Source organism: Chlorocebus sabaeus, chromosome 18 (assembly GCF_047675955.1).
Source record: "Chlorocebus sabaeus isolate Y175 chromosome 18, mChlSab1.0.hap1, whole genome shotgun sequence".
NCBI classification, from domain to species: domain Eukaryota; kingdom Metazoa; phylum Chordata; class Mammalia; order Primates; family Cercopithecidae; genus Chlorocebus; species Chlorocebus sabaeus.
This window is the reverse complement of record NC_132921.1, coordinates 1,466,509-1,484,223: the sequence shown is the minus strand read 5'-3', so window position 1 is coordinate 1,484,223 and position 17,715 is coordinate 1,466,509. Positions and strand designations below refer to the sequence as shown.

Here is a 17,715-nt window from a genome sequence, read left to right as displayed (position 1 = left end):
TATGCACTAGGCTTTCACGATTGGCAGCCCCATAGTTTTGTTTTCACCAGCGTCACCACAAAACGTGAGTAATGTCTAATGCTATGACATTCTGATAGCTGCAGCATGACCATGCGGTAGGAATGCTTCGTCTCTGTTATACCCTGATGGGACTACTGTGGTTTGTGCCATCCGTTGTCTACTGAAATGTTGTTATGTTGTAATTATAATGAAGGTTTCTCGGAAATTGCCAAATATCAGATAATAAAGATGTATTTCTGAATATCTTGTGAGTAAATTTGTTTATGTCAGAGCAGAGGGGGAGGTGGGAACTGTCCAGGTCAGAGCAGAGGTGGAGGAGGGATCTATCCGGGTCAGAGCAGAGGTGGAGGTGGGAACTGTCCAGGTCAGAGCAGAGGTGGAGGAGGGATCTATTCAGGTCAGAGCGGAGGCGGAGGTGGGAACAGACCAAGTCAGAGCAGAGGTGGAGGTGGGAACTCCCTTGGTCAGAGCAGAGGCCGAGGTGGGAACCGCGGGGTTCAGAGCAGAGGTGGAGGCGGGGACATTGGGGTCAGAGCAGAGGTGGAGGCGGGGACATTGGGGTCAGAGCAGAGGTGGAGGCGGGGACATTGGGGTCAGAGCAGAAGTGGTGGTGGAATTGTTTTCATCAGAACAGACTTGGGTGGGGCACTGAATTTCCAGGCCACAATGCTGAGTTGCCATCCAGATTCTAGAGCCTGAGGCTCCCACACACCCTTTTAGGAGCGGGTGCTGGCTGCTGCTCTGGTTACTTTAGGACAGTCGGCCTCTCAAGTGCAAGTGCCAAGTGTTGAGCACAAACTGAATTTAGGAATGGGAATGGCTTCACCCCATGAGGCACGAGACGTGTGCCAATGACCTGGTGATGGTGGCCACTTGTGGGAGGCTGTGCCACTCAAAAGAGAGAAACTTCCTTCTGGTTTTCAAGCTAATTGAAGACACATTTACCTTGTGCAAATTACTGCAAGTTCATTCAAACAGATAGCCTTTCATTGCCTTTATTTGATGTTTTCTAACAGTTTTTTTTTTCTCATTTTAAGATATATCCATTCTGAAATCTGAATTATTTTGATGAAAATTCTTGATTTTTGTGTGTATTTTTCAAAAAGGAAGAAAATAAAGACATGATAAATAACTTGTTTGTAATGAGAAAATTGAATTCAGTTAAATTCAAATTTATCAACTGGGCATTGTTAAGGAGTGGTATCCACTTAACTTCCTTTCTTATAGTGTAATATAAGACAAAATGTATCTTTCTTTTGTGTCAGCTTAAATACTTAAATAAGATTTAGAACAAATTGTCTGGGCATGATGGCTCATGCTTGTAATCCTAGCACTTTGGGAGGCTGAGGTGGGAGTTGAGCCCAGGAGTTCGAGACCAGCCTGGACAACATAGGGAGACCTAATTTACTTACTTATTTATTTTTTGGGATGGAGTCTCGCTGTGTTGCCCGGGCTGGAGTGCAGTGACGCGATCTCGGCTCACTGCAGCCTTCGCCTCCCGGGTTCAAGCGATTCTCCTGCCTCAGCCTCCCGAGCAATTGGGACTATAGGTGTGTGCCACCAAGCCCAGCTAATTTTTGTATTTTTAGTAGAGACAGGGTTTCACCATATTGGTCTCGAGCTCCTGACCTAGTGATCCACCCGCCTCGGCCTCCCAAAGTGCTGGGATTACAGGCGTGAGTCACTGTGCCCAGCCCGTGGGCACATTAATTAAATTAAATTAAATTAATTAAATTAAATTAATTAATTAAATTAAATTAAATTAATTAAATTAAATTAATTAATTAAATTAAATTAATATAAATTAATTTCTAATTTAATTAGAAATTAAATTTCTAATTTAAATTGTTTTTTTTAAATTAGCCTAGTGGGATGGCTACAGCTGGAGCACACCTGTAGCCTCAGCTATTTGGGAGGCTGAGGTGGGAGGATTGCTAGAGCCTGTGAGATTGAGGTGGAGCCTGCCCTGAGCTGTGATTGCACCACTGCACTGCAACCTGGGTGACAGAGTGAGACCCTGTCTTAAAAAATAAATAAATACGGAATTAGAGCAGATTAATTCAAGGTCCCTGTGGCAGTATACCCAATATGCATGCTGATGCCTGTGCAGAATTTAATATAGATGTGGGGCTGTGATGGTGTCTGCTTCTGCTTTTCTCAGGTAATGTGAGAACAACCTAAATTACTGATTGTATAACCTTTTTCATTATGTGAATGATTGATATCGCTAATTTTACTAATTGTTCAAAATCTATATGTATTCTCCTGGAAGTTTGGATTTGGAAATTGTAGCCAGTTTTGAAATATTAGCAGTATTTATGGTCCTTTAACGTCACATTCCGAGTTCGTCATTTTGAGAATGTATTTTCTGCTGTAATTTCTTTTGCAAACCATAGCACACTTATCATTGTTCATGTCTTCTTCAGCCAAAATACTCTCCTTCAGAAAAGCAAACCTCTGCTGTTTGTTAAGTGGGGTGTGCTGTTGAGAGAACAGCATGAAATGGTAACATTTTGCATCCTCACCCAAGCACATTTTATCTATTCACACTATAGACCATTAAAGAGAAGGAAAGCAAAATGGAACATTTTAGAGATAATTTATTTCTCTAAAAGACTGGGAAGATAAAGTCTTCCCAGTTGTTTATTCTGTGCTTCATGAGACTGGTAAAAAACTACTTTTTGGAATAATTTTCTCCATGTTAGAAAAATGTTTAATGTTTATAGTCAATCATTGCCATTCCAGAACTGAAAGAAAAATGCATAGGTATTGTGTTTTCTTCAACATAAAATTGTGTTAGAGAGAAACAAACATTCATATGAAAAAATGGTCGTATAAAAGTAACAGGAAACCAGCTAAAATTTCTAAAACTAAATTATATAGAAACTTTTGTTTACATTTGAGAAACCCTTCTAAAATTTTTATGTTTTTTAATGCCCTTATCTCTTGAACTTTGACATTAGGAGAAAATATAGTACTAAAAGATTGACATGCATCAATAATTAAACTTTCACGTCAAGTGAATCATTAGGAAGAGTTTAAAGGGAATACAGTTGTGTGAATTTCTACTGGGGTGGTGAAGTCATGATGGGCATCTTCAGGCAGGAGAACCTAGAGGAGCAGCTACCTGGTGCATCATGGAGGCAGTAGGGCGTGGAGGAGCAGATACCTGATGAATGATAGAGGCAGGAAGCTTAGAGTAACAGCAGGCAGGAGGGCGTGGAGGAGCAAGTACCTGACGCTTCATAAAAGAAGGAGACTCAAATTAACTACAGGCAGGTGACTCGTTTCTTTAGCATCGTGCTAGTAGGCACTGGAGGTGAAAGACATCTTGATTCCTGTGGATATTAGAAAAAGAATTTCATGAGTGTTCTTTTATTTATTGGACAATGTTCATTGCCTATTCTGTGCTAGGTGCTAGGAAGGTAAAACCCATAAAACATGGGATTAGAAACATGTCAGTTGCTCTGATACAATAAACTTCTGAATTTATGGTAGACAGAAATTGTATTGCTTCATGCTTTAAAATGATAAATATAGAATTCAGTATTTGACTTCTTAATGCCAACTGTATGTTCAGCTGGCTCTGCCAACGCTGGAACCTGTAGACCCCCAGCAGGTAAAGGAGGTAAAGGATATACTCTGCCAACTGTATGTGGGAAGTAGGAATGAGGATATGTATCTTTTTTTGTTTCTTCCACAGTGTGAAGCTGAGTTAGACTGTAACACCATTTTTTGAATGAGTCAGAAATTACCCATTTCGGTGCAATCCTAAATTCAGTTACAAAGTGGTCTAATCCACAGAGGCTACTTGCTTTTTCTTTAAAGTTGATATTTTTGTTGTTCTATCAAATCATAAAAGTCATAGGGGCAACTCAGTTTTTCTGGATTGTTTATCTCAGCATTGGATAAATTATATGCCTGTACTTTGAGCAGCTACTTTAGTTATAAACAAAGTAAACAAAAGGCAGTTTCTATCTGGCATTTTCTGTGGGAAAAAACAAGAACAGTGTTGGAAAATTAAGTACTTGAATGTTCTTCTGTGTTTTAGAGACTAACGGTGGTGTGTTTGCTACTGTGCAGAAACTTAATTTGATTCCAGTATATTTTGACATTTGTAAACATATTACCATTAGTATGAAGCTATATAAAAATAAAGTAAAGGTATAAACCACTTTTACAGCCCTCCTCCCTTCCTGATACAGATACTAGTATTACTCTTTTGACTCTTCCTTTTAAGTTCTTTTCCCCTGTAAACATGCAGACTTATATTGGGATAATATAATTCTCAGGTTTTCCACTTAAAAATATATATCCTTACTATTTTGCATATCAATACAGGTTAATTATCAGATTTTTGTAAGTGTAACTGCTAAGTTCAGCAAAGCGTGCAACGTGTTGTACTTGATAAACTGGAATTGAAGGAAGGACTTCCTAAGGGGCTGTGGGGTTGAAGGAAGAACTTCCTAAGGGACCGTAGAATTGAAGGTGTTTGTGTATCTGCAGGAATAGTAGTTGGTCCATGCTGGAGTCAGCACATGCTGCAGACAGATTGTTTCCATCCCAGCTGTGACTGCAGGGCACTTGCTCCTTAAAACCCTTGACGTCCCTGAGAAGACCTGTTTGTGTCTTTTGTTGTGGCTGGCATTGCACTTGTGCCTACTGAGATCATATTGTAGATGATGTAACCAAGGTACTGTTTATTTAGATGCCAGTGTCTATTTTTGAAATGATTTTTTTTTTCAAAGAAACAGCACTCCAGCTGTGTTGTAAACAATTCCCAGCATCATAGCCTTCACTCCCCCAAAGGCTCAGATGCTAAGGTCGGTCTTCAGGTCAGGTGGTTGCTTCTTGTGAAGGGATGTGGTGGAAGGGTCACGATCCCCAGGGCCCAGAGAGTCTGACTCTGAGCTGCACCTGCATTGCAGGACGCTTCCCAACTCCTGGGCTTGCTATTTCGGCCATACAAGGCAACTGGAGGCCAAACCCCTTCCTCAGATTGAATGTAATTGAAAATACCTTAGTTTCTCAATAATTGACATACTAGGGGAAATATTTTGGAAACTGTTAGGATTGGTTTAGATTCTGTGCTTCACAAATAAGTATATGAGAGAATCAAATATCTAGCAAATATCTTCCAAGTAATGAGCAAAATGACCAACAAATATCTCCCAAGTAATGAACAAAATGGCCAAAATTACATCATTTAAAAGTGGCTTGATAAGTAAATAGAAGGGAAACACCAGTAGCATAAACGTATTTTGTACATGCAGATTATTTTGGAAAATATGTTTTCAATTTCTTTCGTTTCCAAATTTGATTTCTTTTTTTTTTCTTAAGCTATATCCTGATAGCAAATTACCGTTTCATAATAAACTACAGTTCTGTGGAGGGGGCTTTATTTGGCGGGAGACAGACGCCCGGCAGTCAGGACAGTGGGTAGCTTTTACCCTATCCAGATGGCGAGGCCATTACCTCCCACACGGGACGTACTCCCTGTGTTACTTCTAGAGGCCGGGCTGTGGCGCTTGCAGTCCTGTGTTCTAGTAAGGCTTCCGTAACCAAAATGTAGGCTGTGACTTTACATCAAGATGAAAAATTCCCAGATTTTAACTTGTAATTTTCTTCTCTGAATATGAACATTGAAAGTGTAAATGTAAAACTAGACTGTGTGTATTGCTGTTGTGATACTGGTGTGTGGCCATATTTGTTTGCTATCTGTTTAGGTAGTTAGCATCATATAACTTACTTGAATTTTGTTTAAGAATATTTAGTGTAATAAGAGCATACCTTTTTTTTTTTGAGACAGAATCTCGCTCTGTCACCCAGGCTAGAGTGCAGGGCACGATTTTGGCTCACTGCAAGCTCCGCCTCCCGGGTTCGTGCCATTCTCCTGCCTCAGCCTCGCGAGTAGCTGGGACTACAGGTGCCCGCCACCATGCCTGGCTAATTTTTTGTATTTTTAGTAAAGATGAGGCTTCACTGTGTTAGCCAGGATGGTCTCAATCTCCTGACCTCGTTATCCACCCGCCTCGGCCTCCCAAAGTGCTAGGATTGCAGGCGTGAGCCACTGCGCCTGGCCAATAATAGCATACTTTTAAAGAGGAATTTAAGAGAAATACATTTTTAAAATATATGTTTATTTTATAACAATATTCACGAAGCATTTTCTCTCTCGTGAATACATGTACACTTAAAAAGCATTGCCCTTGTCCTTCACGAGAGATAGGAAGAGGACATTATGCTATGCATGCAAAAGAAATGTTCAAGAGTTGACTTGTGGCTGTTTCTGTGCTAATATTTTCTACCTTTCCAGGAGTGTTGTTAAATGACATGTTAAAGATGTAGTTGAATAAGCTAGGCATGCTGGATGCAACTGTAAACCCAGCTACTTGGGAGTCTGAGATGGGCGGATTGCTTGTGCCCAGGAGTTTGAGACCAGCCTGGGCGACATAATAACACCTCATAAATAAATAAATAAATATTAGAAGATGTAGTACTTTCATGAAAATTTAGAATTATTTTGTTTGTGTATTAATGTTAAGCACTGAAAGCAATTAATTGATTACAGGACTTCTTTGAACTTGTACTTTCAATTTTTTATAGTCCCTTTTTTCTAACTTCTATTTTGCAGGGCCTTTGCACTGCTGTTCACTTGGATTGAGCTTGCGGACCTGTTTCTAACACTGAGGGTATCTAAGGTATGAATAATGAACAGTCACTTATTTGACAGTTGTGTTTTCTTTTTGTCTCCCTGCACAGGAAGACAGTGACCCGCCCGTTCATGAAAGTCTCAGCATAGAAAATACATTGTGGGCAAGCACCATTGTTGCATCGGGTAAGGAAAGCATTCTCCTCTGAGTGTGGTTGCTCCCGGATAGATGATGCTTTGTTTTGTCCAGGGACTCCAAACAAGTGTTTCTCACAGTGCCCTGAAATCTTTAGGGACCTTGCTAAATGCAGACTCCAGCTCAGTGGGTCTGAGACAGTCCTGGGAGCTTGTGGTGAGGCTTGTGCTGCTCCTCAGACACTGCACGTGGTTCACAAGGCCCGAGACAGGGAGAGGTGATGCAACCTTTGTGCAAGAGTATAGGGATATTCTGTTCGTCTTTGACCTGTTTATTGACAAACTTGTCAGTGTTCCTTAATGAGAGACGCTACAGAAGCAGGAATGGGTTGATGTTGATGCTGGTGCCAGTAATGGGGCTTAGCAGCAAGGCGCCCTGGAAGAGAGTGCCCGAAAGGTGATGGCAGCCCGGAATGTGAGGCTAGATTGTCGGAGCTATGTCTTCTCAGCGCTGCCCAATGCTGGTAGCCCTTCTCGCCTGGATGCCACTCACTCCCCGATGCATGTGCATGGAGCACCTGTTCTACACCAGGCATGGTGATGTGGTCTGGGGCAAGGCAGTTACAGATCCTGTCCTCAGGAAGCTTATGGCTTTGTGGACAGAGATTAAGAAGGTGATCTAGATAACGTTACTGTGCTAAGTATCACAAACAAGTACAGAATGCCATGGAAATTTTGTAATTAAAGAAGCTTATAGGCCAGACACGGTGGCTCAAGCCTGTAATCCTAGCACTTTGGGAGGCTGAGGTGGGCAGATCACAAGGTCAGGAGATCAAGACCATCTTTGGGAGGCCGAGGCAGGCAGATCAAGAGATCAACTATCCTGGCTAACATGGTGAAACCCCGTCTTTACTAAAAATACAAAATATTAGCCAGGCGTGGTGGCAGCCATGTGTAGTCCCAGCTACTCAGGAGACTGAAGCAGGAGAATGGCGTGAACCCGGGAGGCAGAGCTTGCAGTGAGCTGAGATGGCGCCACTGCACTCCAGCCTGGGTGACAGAGCGAGACTCTGTCTCACTAAAGAAAAGAAGCTTATATAGACCAGGTCTAAGGGCAGCTTTTCTGAAGAAGAAACATCTAAATTAGATTTAAAGAATATGCAGATGTGGCAGGATGAGGCGGGCGGCAGGAACAGTGTGAGGACCATTCCTGCTAGCAGCCTGCTACCAAGAGACAGTACCTTGAAGAAAAGGATCCAAGGGCCAGTGTGCCAGGCCCATGGAGAAGGCAGGTGTCACACAACGGGGCAGCTTTGTGTGCTTGTGTTTAACTGTTGGCCTGCACTATGCAAAACTATACAACGAACTCCAGGAGGAGTACACATGTTAGCTTTTTGGAGGATAGAATTTGAAAGAGGATTAATCTTGTCCTAGTGTTCTGTGTCTTTAAAAAATGCTTGATGGGTATATGACAGTTTTAATAGGTGACAATTCTATGGGTGTTTGCTGTTATTTATATATAAATTACATCTGTGTATGATATAAATGTTACATACGTGTGTGTGTATATATATATAAAACATATATATATAAATTTTTCAACATACAAAGAGAATAAGGACAGTTTTCCATGAAGAGACTTCAGAGGTGAGCAGGCCAGTTTCTGGGCTCTATAGGCCTTGAGAAGGACTTCATGCCAGGAGGACTCTTCCAGGGTGGACACGTGGACCCTGGGCTCTGTAGGGGTCTTCACGCCATGGGCAGGCACATTCAGCCGGGGAAACCTGCCCTCCACCTTTCTTCATGCTGCTGCCTTGGCATTGCTGAGAGGCATGAGTGTTGCCAGCCTCTCCGCCAGGTGGTGAGTATGGTCAGTGCTGGTCTGGCCTCACGCTGAATGACTACACTCAGGAGGTGTGTTCCCTCTGCCAGTTACCATAGAGCCAGGCCACACCGAGACCAGAATGGAGTCCAGCTGTGCCTTCCCCGGAAGCCAGTGTCCTTGAGTGCTCGGCTTTCAGTAGTTACACAAAAGCATTTATGATACAGGACTCAGAAGCTGACACATGGGGAGAAAGCTTACATTTTCCATACGTAGTTATTGCAGCCTATTTCTTCCATCTCACTGATATTTATTATTCTTAATTAAGGATCATTTGTGAAGATAGTAATGCTTCTCTTTTTAAAATAAATTTCATCTTTTTTTCCTGGGTGCTGTGTAAACGTGTATTAAATGTTACTGATCCCTAGTACTGTTGATTAGTGGCCCTTCTCCTGAGGGAGACTGAAGTTGCTCGAGCTAAAGGCTTTTGAGACATCCGATACAGTTCCCTGAACCAAGTTTTCTCTCCTGACCTCGGTTCTCTTGATGACCTTGGCAAGTGGACCCAACCAATTGGACGCGAATTAGGCATTGTGACATGCCGGCCCCATCCTGCCCGTTCTGTTCTCTTTGCCATCTAACATGCAGTGTTGTGTCTTCCTAGTGGGCATGAAGATGGCTTTAAAACCATCCACTCGGCTGGGCGCGGTGGCTCACACCTGTAATCCCAGCACTTTGGGAGGCTGAGGTGGGCGGATCACGAGGTCAGGAGATCGAGACCATCCTGGCTAACACGGTGAAACCCCGTCTCTACTAAAAAATACAAAAAATCAGCCGGGCGCAGTGGCGGGCACCTGTAGTCCCAGCTACTCGGGAGGCTGAGGCAGGAGAATGGCGTGAACCCGGGAGGCGGAGCTTGCAGTGAGCTGAGATCCAACCACTGCACTCCAGCCTGGGAGACAGAGCGAGACTCCGTCTCAAAAAAAAAAAAAAAAAAAAAAACCAACAAAAAACCTTCCACTGGAGAAGCTTAATTAAGGTGCCTTTAATGTTAGTTTGTATTCAAACATCTTTAAATGTAAGCTTTTTCTTTAATTACAACTCTTTTAGTACATACATGTCTTTATTTAAAAGCCTTATTAATGTGAACAGTTACCACATTCTGTATATTTACCACACTGCTATGTCCTAAGGAATGTTTGAAAGACTTTAAGATTTCCAGAGTGACCTAAGCACTCTTGCATTCCTTGTAATTGATTACAAGTTGATAATTCCTTTTACTCTTATACTGTAAAAGTCGTATCTCAGTTGAATTCAAGTTGACTCTGGAGGGAAGTGAACTTGGCCCTTCCTCCCCGTCCTAGAGTTCTCAGTGCATGGGAACCAGGACTCAGGTTAGACACAGACAGGCGACCCAAGGCAGGACACAGGGAGCCTGCTGTGCTGCCTGAGGTTTCACTTCCCATGTGGATTTAGAACACTTGTTCTGTAAAATGCAGAATGGAGTCCTGGAGAACTGTTGTGTTTACTGTCATGATGAGCATCGAAAGGAGTGTTCCCGATACTCAGCTGTCACAAAACTGGAAGGAAAGCTCGGCTCCCTAAGGCAAGGTTGACAAAAGTGTGACAGGGCTGTCAGAGGGCAATCCCTGGCCATGTGGACCCACACCTGGGTGCGGGTCTCCTTGTCACTCAGTGGGCCGGCTGTGTGATGTCTAGACCTGGGTGCGGGTCTCCTTGTCACTCAGTGGGCCAGCTGCGTGATGTCTAGACCTGGGTGCGGGTCTCCTTGTCACTCAGTGGGCCAGCTGCGTGATGTCTAGACCTGGGTGCGGGTCTCCTTGTCACTCAGTGGGCCAGCTGCGTGATGTCTAGACCTGGGTGCGGGTCTCCTTGTCACTCAGTGGGCCAGCTGCGTGATGTCTAGACCTGGGTGCCGGTCTCCTTGTCACTCAATGGGCCAGCTGCGTGATGTCTAGACCTGGGTGCGGGTCTCCTGTGTCTCTGTGTCCTGGCTGTGTGGACGCTAGACCTTGGTTGGGGGTCTCCTTTGTACTCTGTGCATCAGTTTTGGTCTAGGTCGTTTACATTCTGGGGCTCAGTTCATGGTCTTCTTCAGTTTTCTTGCACTTGGTGCGTGACTGGAGTTGTATGTGTAGTGCTCAGTGTCTGCCTTGCTATCATCGGGTCCAGCCCGGGAGCACCTGCCCCAGTGAGCAGTGCACACTGGGGTTCTATGGAAATTGGCTCCTGGAGGGCATCTGCGAGTTGGAGTGTGTTCCAGAGGCTGGTGTATGTGGTCCTGCCTGCTTTTGCTAATGGCATCTAGCAGGTTTTGGGTGTATAATTGAGGGTCAACAAATACGTTGATTTGTTAATACCTCTGTCTCTCATTAGACACACATGAAATACGTGTTGACTTTTAGTAAGCATTTCACATCGTTTTGATGTTATAGCTTAAGGCCATTAGTTGTTTTGTTAAAGTGGTCTAGGTTTTATATTTTGTGTTTTTATGTAATTTTCTGTGAATCATCTTAATTTGAATTTGTGAGGATTGGTTGATTATCTGCAAATTAAACATAATATATCAGTGGTTAAAAATAGCAACTAAAAGTGTTGCAATAGGCCTGTCATTTGAAATATTGAGTGGACTACTTGTTTTGAAGTGCTGGATTATGTTTTGTGATATAAACTAGAAACGTTTAAATAAAGGAGAGTATCTTTTTCTACAGAATTTGACCTTGTTAGCATTCTTTGTCTTGCTTTGCATCATGGAAGTTATTTGCTTAAAATACAACTGTAGTCAATTAGAAGGTGGTATAATTTTGCATGAAATTTTCTATATGGCATGTAGCAAAGAAGGCACATAATAACTAAGAGAGTAATTATCCTACTCACATGAAATTGTGATTGAACAGAAGTTGGACATAATAGAGTTGGACTGTAGAATGACTTACAGACTGTCCACATAGTAGCCTCTTGGAAGTAGGCTAAGTCTCAAGGGCCCTAGTCACGGGGTCTGTGGAGTGTAGGAGTAAATGTGGTCATATTTTATGCCTCCCTTTTTGGACCCAAAGCATCTGAATATTTTATATTAATTTTTACCTGTAGTCAGTCTGAAGTGTCCAGTTATGGATCAGGCAAATGTAATCCACTGGCTTTGAAGATTAAGTGCTCCTAAATCTTTTTAAATGTTTTCTTGGGATAAATGGAGTTAAATTTTTGATTTAATGATGAATACTGGACCACCACCATTTTTAGGGTCCTGTTAAGAACTCGTTTGTTGTTGTGGTTGTGGTTTTAATCTACCAACATGATCCTGAACTCAGGTCTTTATGATGTAGAAGTTTCTCCAGTTGGAGCCCGTTGTGAGGGAGATGGATCTTGATTTTACACTGAAAATATGGGTTAAAGTTTTGGAATTCTCCTGTTTAAGTATTTCATTTACTGAGAAATCTTTGTGACATTTTATATTTGTCATAGTCTCCCGTTCTCTTCTGAGACACAAAATGAGTTTGTCATATTTTGTTGTCCTCTCATGTCTCATTTTCACAATCCACAGTTAGCCCCTTTCCTCTATTTCTTTTTGCCGTGTATGCAGGTTTTACTCAATCTTTTAGCCTATTCTACTTCATAAGTACATACCCTTTGTCAAAGAGAATGGAAAATGTTCCAGATATTTCTGCACTGATAACTATATGTTAGATATTAAAAAGCATGGCAGTCAGAAAAATTCATTTAATTCTAGTAAGTAGTCATTTTTCATGAGAATCAAGTGAGAGAATACTTACGAGAGCCTTTAGCAAACTTTAACAGATTATACAAGTACTGTACCAGGACCTCTGTTAAAAATGTATAACGTATGCCTTGTCCGTTATCACACTGAATTTCGGCGCGGTACATTGTAAGGCCCCTCTAGAGTTTGCTTGGCTCATCAACCTGCTTTCAGGTTAAGGGTTTCTAGCTTGATTAATTCTTGCAAAGACTTCTCTGAGAATTGCTCATTCTGTTAATGTTAAAAAATAAGTTAATTTTGCAGTTTGCCTTGTTACATCATTGTGATAATTTAACATTAGTGGGATGTTTATAGTTTGATTTAGTTAAACTAGATTGGCAAAACAGAAAATACTGATCCGGTAATATTTAATATTTAGCTTCACTGATGTAAAGTAATTCTATGATCTCTTTTTGAAAGCTTTTTCTAGTATTGTGTTATTATGTATTTAATATTTCCCTGCAGAGTAAGTACAGTCATCTAATCTCAGAAGTTTGTGTGGATGATAATAATAAAGATGGCATCTGTGCATCGGGGAACATGTATTCCAGGTGTGAGCTGGCCTTGCCTTTCATGAACTTTACAAACTGAAGCCTCACACTTTCTCAGTGGCACTCAATTAAAAAAGAAATATAGATAATCCCTGCACATATCCCTGCTGGGGAATACTTCATATCTTCCACGTTCCTAGATTTTCTAGAGAGGAAGGTGTAAGCTATGTAATATGTACAATATGTTAAATATCAAGGTTCACAAAAAGCCGAGAGTTCGTATCAATCATCTTTACTTCAAAGAGCCTGTTGTATGACACTCTACATTTTACATGTTAAATTAATGTGACATCAAAGAGTTTTTGTGTAATTATTATAGTTAATTCTGTAATGGTAATTGCACATTATGTGTATGTATTTTCTTACCTTAATTGTGTTTCTCACCTTCAAAATTTACAAAAAATTAAGGATGAAAATTAGGAACATAAATAATATATAGCTGTAGTTGCAGAAAGAGACTTCCATGATTTTTAATACTGACATTCTAGAGCTAAGTGCCCTTTAGCCTTTGCAATCTATCGGTCATACCAAGGGTTTTTTAAAATTCTTTTCTCTTGAATTTAAAAATAATTGTTATCTTTTTGACATGTATAAAAGAGAGTAATAGCTTCTATAAATGCAAAGTCAAATACTGTTTTTTATAATATTTCTATTTTAATTGTATACGTTTTGAAATATTAGCAAAGACTGTCACTGATATTTAGTAATACTTTGATCTTTACGTGGAAATACATTAAAAGAAACTGGCTCAACTGGTACCATCTTTATTTGAAGGTCAAAGAACAAGTTTGATCAGTTAAGAATATAGCCTCTATTGACCTTCAGTGATGGAACCACCGTTTCAGTAGACAGCAGTGAAAGGCCATTGGCATAGTCTCTATTGTCAGTGAAAAGAATGTCAGTACATTTCCCAATGTTCTATGTAGGTACATTTGTATTGCTTAACAAATCGTTTGACATTTTCAAAGGCCATTTTTAAAGCTGAGATTAGATTTTCTTGAATTAGCCAAATTAAATACACTGTTGGATAAATTTATATAAAATCAAATAGTGTGATAATGCTTTCCATCAAAACAATGAATTAGAAAGTGTTATCTTTTACTCGTCTGTAAAGTATTTCTATAAGGACCACTTTCATGTTTTTGCAGGTACTGTAATAGGTGTTGTCATTTATACTGGAAAAGAGACTCGAAGTGTAATGAACACATCCAATCCAAAAAATAAGGTAGGCTAGATTGAGGAGCAACTGCTTTAACAAACTTGTTTTTCCTTTCAGCAAGAAAGTCTGCATAGTTCTGAAAGCGCATTCTTTTGGCTTAAAGTAGACTTTCGAAAATGTTGGTGATTTACCATATGAATTCTCTGTATTTATATAACAACATTCTCATACTGGCGAATTTCCAAAAGTATTGTTGCTTGGCTAATCAGTTTTATATGTGTCTTAAATTTTCATGGTTAGATATATAATTTGCCCGTAATTTGACAGTTAATTGTGGCTAATTTCTTATCTTCAGTCTATTTATTTCACAGTTTGCACTCTTTTATGTTGATAGTTCATTTTAAAATAAAGGAATCTGTATTAATGTTTTTATAGTATTTAATTTGATGTTATAGTATTAAGCTAGTTTTATTTATTTGCATGTCAGAAGAAGCATATTGAAAGCCAAAGATTAGTTTTAAAGACTGCTTGATTATATCCTGAATTGATTATATTTCTGAAATTGTTATTTATGCATCCAACATGTGTGTAAAATCATTAACAAAAAGTCTGACTCCTCAGTAGTTGCTATCATCATGATACCGTATATGAGATGAATTCACAGTATGTGCTAATGTACAGTTAATGAGAAGCTCTTCCTAAGTATTGATTTTACTCATTTTTATTTAAAATGTAATTTGTGTGCATTTAGATGAAACAAAAAATCCTCACATGGATTTATGCCTCACTCTGTGGATAATTAATAGTGAAGGTTATCTTTTGCTGTCTTTTGCTGGAAGTCTTATTACAACGCAGTGGAAATCAAATAATTCTTTGAAAAGATAGGCCAAGTGCAGTGGCTCATGCCTCTAATCACAGCACTTTGGGAGGCTGGGACAGGTGAATCACTTGAGGCCAGAAGTTTGAGACCAGCTTGGCCAACATGGTGAAACCGTGTCTCTACCAGAAATACAAAAATTAGCCCAGCATGGTGACGGGCACCTCTAGTCCCCACTGCTCAGGAGGCTGAAGCAGGAGGATGGCTCAGACTCTGGAGGTGGCGGTTGCAGTGAGCCAAGATCGTACCATTGCACTTCAGCCTGGGCAACAGAGTGAGACTCTGTCTCAAAAAGTTTGGGCAAGATGTATTCCATTTTCTCAGGTGAATGTTATTTTAAAAATGGTTAACTCTTCGAAAATTAGTAACATACCACCAACCGTATAAAGCCCCAGGCCATTTGCGGCAGTAAGTAGAGTGAGGCCTTCTGTGTCGATTGTTTGCTTTTTCACTGGGGCTTGCCTTGAGAATGCCCTTAGCTGTGCACTCGGGAAATCCAGTGTGCATCTCCTGTACCTGACAGAACTCCAGATATCTGTGTGTAACATGTTTGCTAAAGTCAAAGAAAAATGCTGCGTTACTACTGAGTATAAATTCTAATTGTGGTAATGGGGAAAGTTCTCTCTTTAGACTTGCATTGCAGTTTAATTTGCATTTCAAATATATTCAAGTCAGTAGTTCTACAATAGTATTAAAATTATTTAAAAATAAATTCTTAAAGTAATCATATATAGAGTTAGAATCACATATGTATTTATACGTGTTTTCTGGTAAGTGCTATGTTATTTCTTTCATGTGAGCAAAACTAGAACATCTTTTTTTTTTTGAGATAGAGTCTCACTCTGTCGCCCAGGCTGGAGTGCAGTGGTGTGATCTTGGCTCACTGCAGGCCTCCAACTCCTGGGTTCAAGCGATTCTCCTGCCTCAGCCTTGCGAGTAGCTGGGGTTACAGATGAGCACCAGCCCACCTGGCTAATTTTCATATTTTTAGTAGAGATGGGGTTTCACCATGGTGGCTAGGCTGGTCTCAAACTCCTGACCTCAAGTGATCTGCCTGCCTCAGCCTGCCAAAGTGCTGGGATTACAGGCGTGAGCCACCGCACCTAACCACAAAACTAGAATATTCTAATGTATGTACAGTTCTAGGATTTTTTTTCCTAAATCTTTTTACTTTTGCATTTATGATATTTGAGGGTAAATTTAATTTTAAATATGAATTTAAAATCTTTAAAGCTACAGTGCCTTTTACTGTGACTCCTTTTTTAGCCCACCTTTTTCTTCAGTTCAACTTATTTTCTGTCATTTTTTCCTCAATTCAGTCTCCACTTTATTATTTCTTCTCATCTTATACACCTGTTATTTTTGGCCCGTCAAGCTCTTTACTCAGGGTCTTGGTTCTGAGTTAGAGCGGCCTGTTAGTTTTGCAAGCACGGTTTGGAATGCAGCCCTGGAGCCTCGCTGCTGGGTCTGCGTCCAGGTCTTGGTGCACACTCGTGTGTCACTCAGCCTCTTCACCCTCCCCTCTCTGAAGTGGGGTTGGACTCGCGGGGTTGCTGGGAACAAGGTCATGCTCATCTACACGTTGCTCTTAGGAAGGAACTTGCCACGTTGACAGATTCTCAGTAAATGTTACCTAAATTTTTATTTTTCTATAAAATGAATGGTTTTCAGGGCATCATTTTTCAACCCAACCCCGATTGCCAGTCAAGAAATGGTTGTTTTGTAACGAGTTTGTGCAAGCCACTAGGTTCTGTACCATCAAGCTACCACATGGCCTAGAAATTCTTCCAGTTTCCACTGTGTGTGCATTCCTTCTCTCCCTCTTCTTTTCTTTTCCCTGTTCCTCTCTTCCTCTTCTCCTTTCTTAAAAAATAGGCTTCTAAATTTGCTTAGTGTTGGCAGAATATACATCATAATTGAAAGGACGTCTTTTGACTTTTACAGAATTGGATTTACTTCTTGCTGCTGACGATGTTAGCTTTTCAACCTGATGTAAAAGTGTTCTTTCAGTGACTGGTATCTTCCTGTTGCTTAATACATGCTCAGTTAGGGATTCATGATAGCAGTTCTAGCTCTGGCTTGGCGAGCATTGACCACCTGGTGGGCACTTTCCTAAAACTTTACATGCATTATGTCTTGAATCCACACGACAACTCCCGGGGAGAAGAGTGTTCCCGATTGTAGAGCCGGGGAGATCACAAGGCATGGAACCGTGACGTGTCTCAAGACAAGCACTGCTGATAGTGAAGCTCCTGAGGAGATCTTCCTTAGACTTGGTGTTTAAACATCCAATTAAGGCATAACGTAACAGGGAAATGACATATAGACTTAAATAGTTCTGAGGGTTAAATGCGAGTTTTACAAGAATAAAATTCAGGACAAGGTTTTGAGCAAGCTACACTGGGCGAAAGGTAACATGTAATTTATCCAGGGAAAGCCTCGGTGTTGATACATGTTGAGTGGAAAAGGATTGTGACATTGGTCTCTGAACAGAGACGGGAAGGTGGAAATTATTATTTATTATTTATTGCTGGTACATTATTTTCTGAAGATGACGTTGTGGTGTTTTTCTTTTGCTTAGTAAACAAGCAAACTTTTGGGCTTCAGAGAAGGCTGGTGCAAACTAAACGGTAAACATGTACGGGGGAAATCTCATCTCATCATTTACCTGAGCTTTGGTTGATTTCTTCAGGTAGCAAAAATGTTTCTAACACTCAATTCTG

The 17,715-nt window shown here is 40.7% G+C and overlaps 1 protein-coding gene across 9 annotated transcripts in view; it reads left to right on the top strand.

Moving 5' to 3' along the window:
• ATP9B (ATPase phospholipid transporting 9B (putative)) overlaps nt 1-17,715 on the top strand; it is a 293,323-nt gene that overhangs the window by 123,790 nt on the left and 151,818 nt on the right. For all 9 annotated transcript variants that reach the window (XM_008013727.3, XM_008013730.3, XM_008013726.3 and 6 more), the window contains 2 exons: nt 6,784-6,859; nt 14,105-14,181. In XM_008013727.3, coding sequence (XP_008011918.2) covers nt 6,784-6,859; nt 14,105-14,181 — 153 coding nt within the window. The remainder of the gene's footprint in view (nt 1-6,783; nt 6,860-14,104; nt 14,182-17,715) is intronic.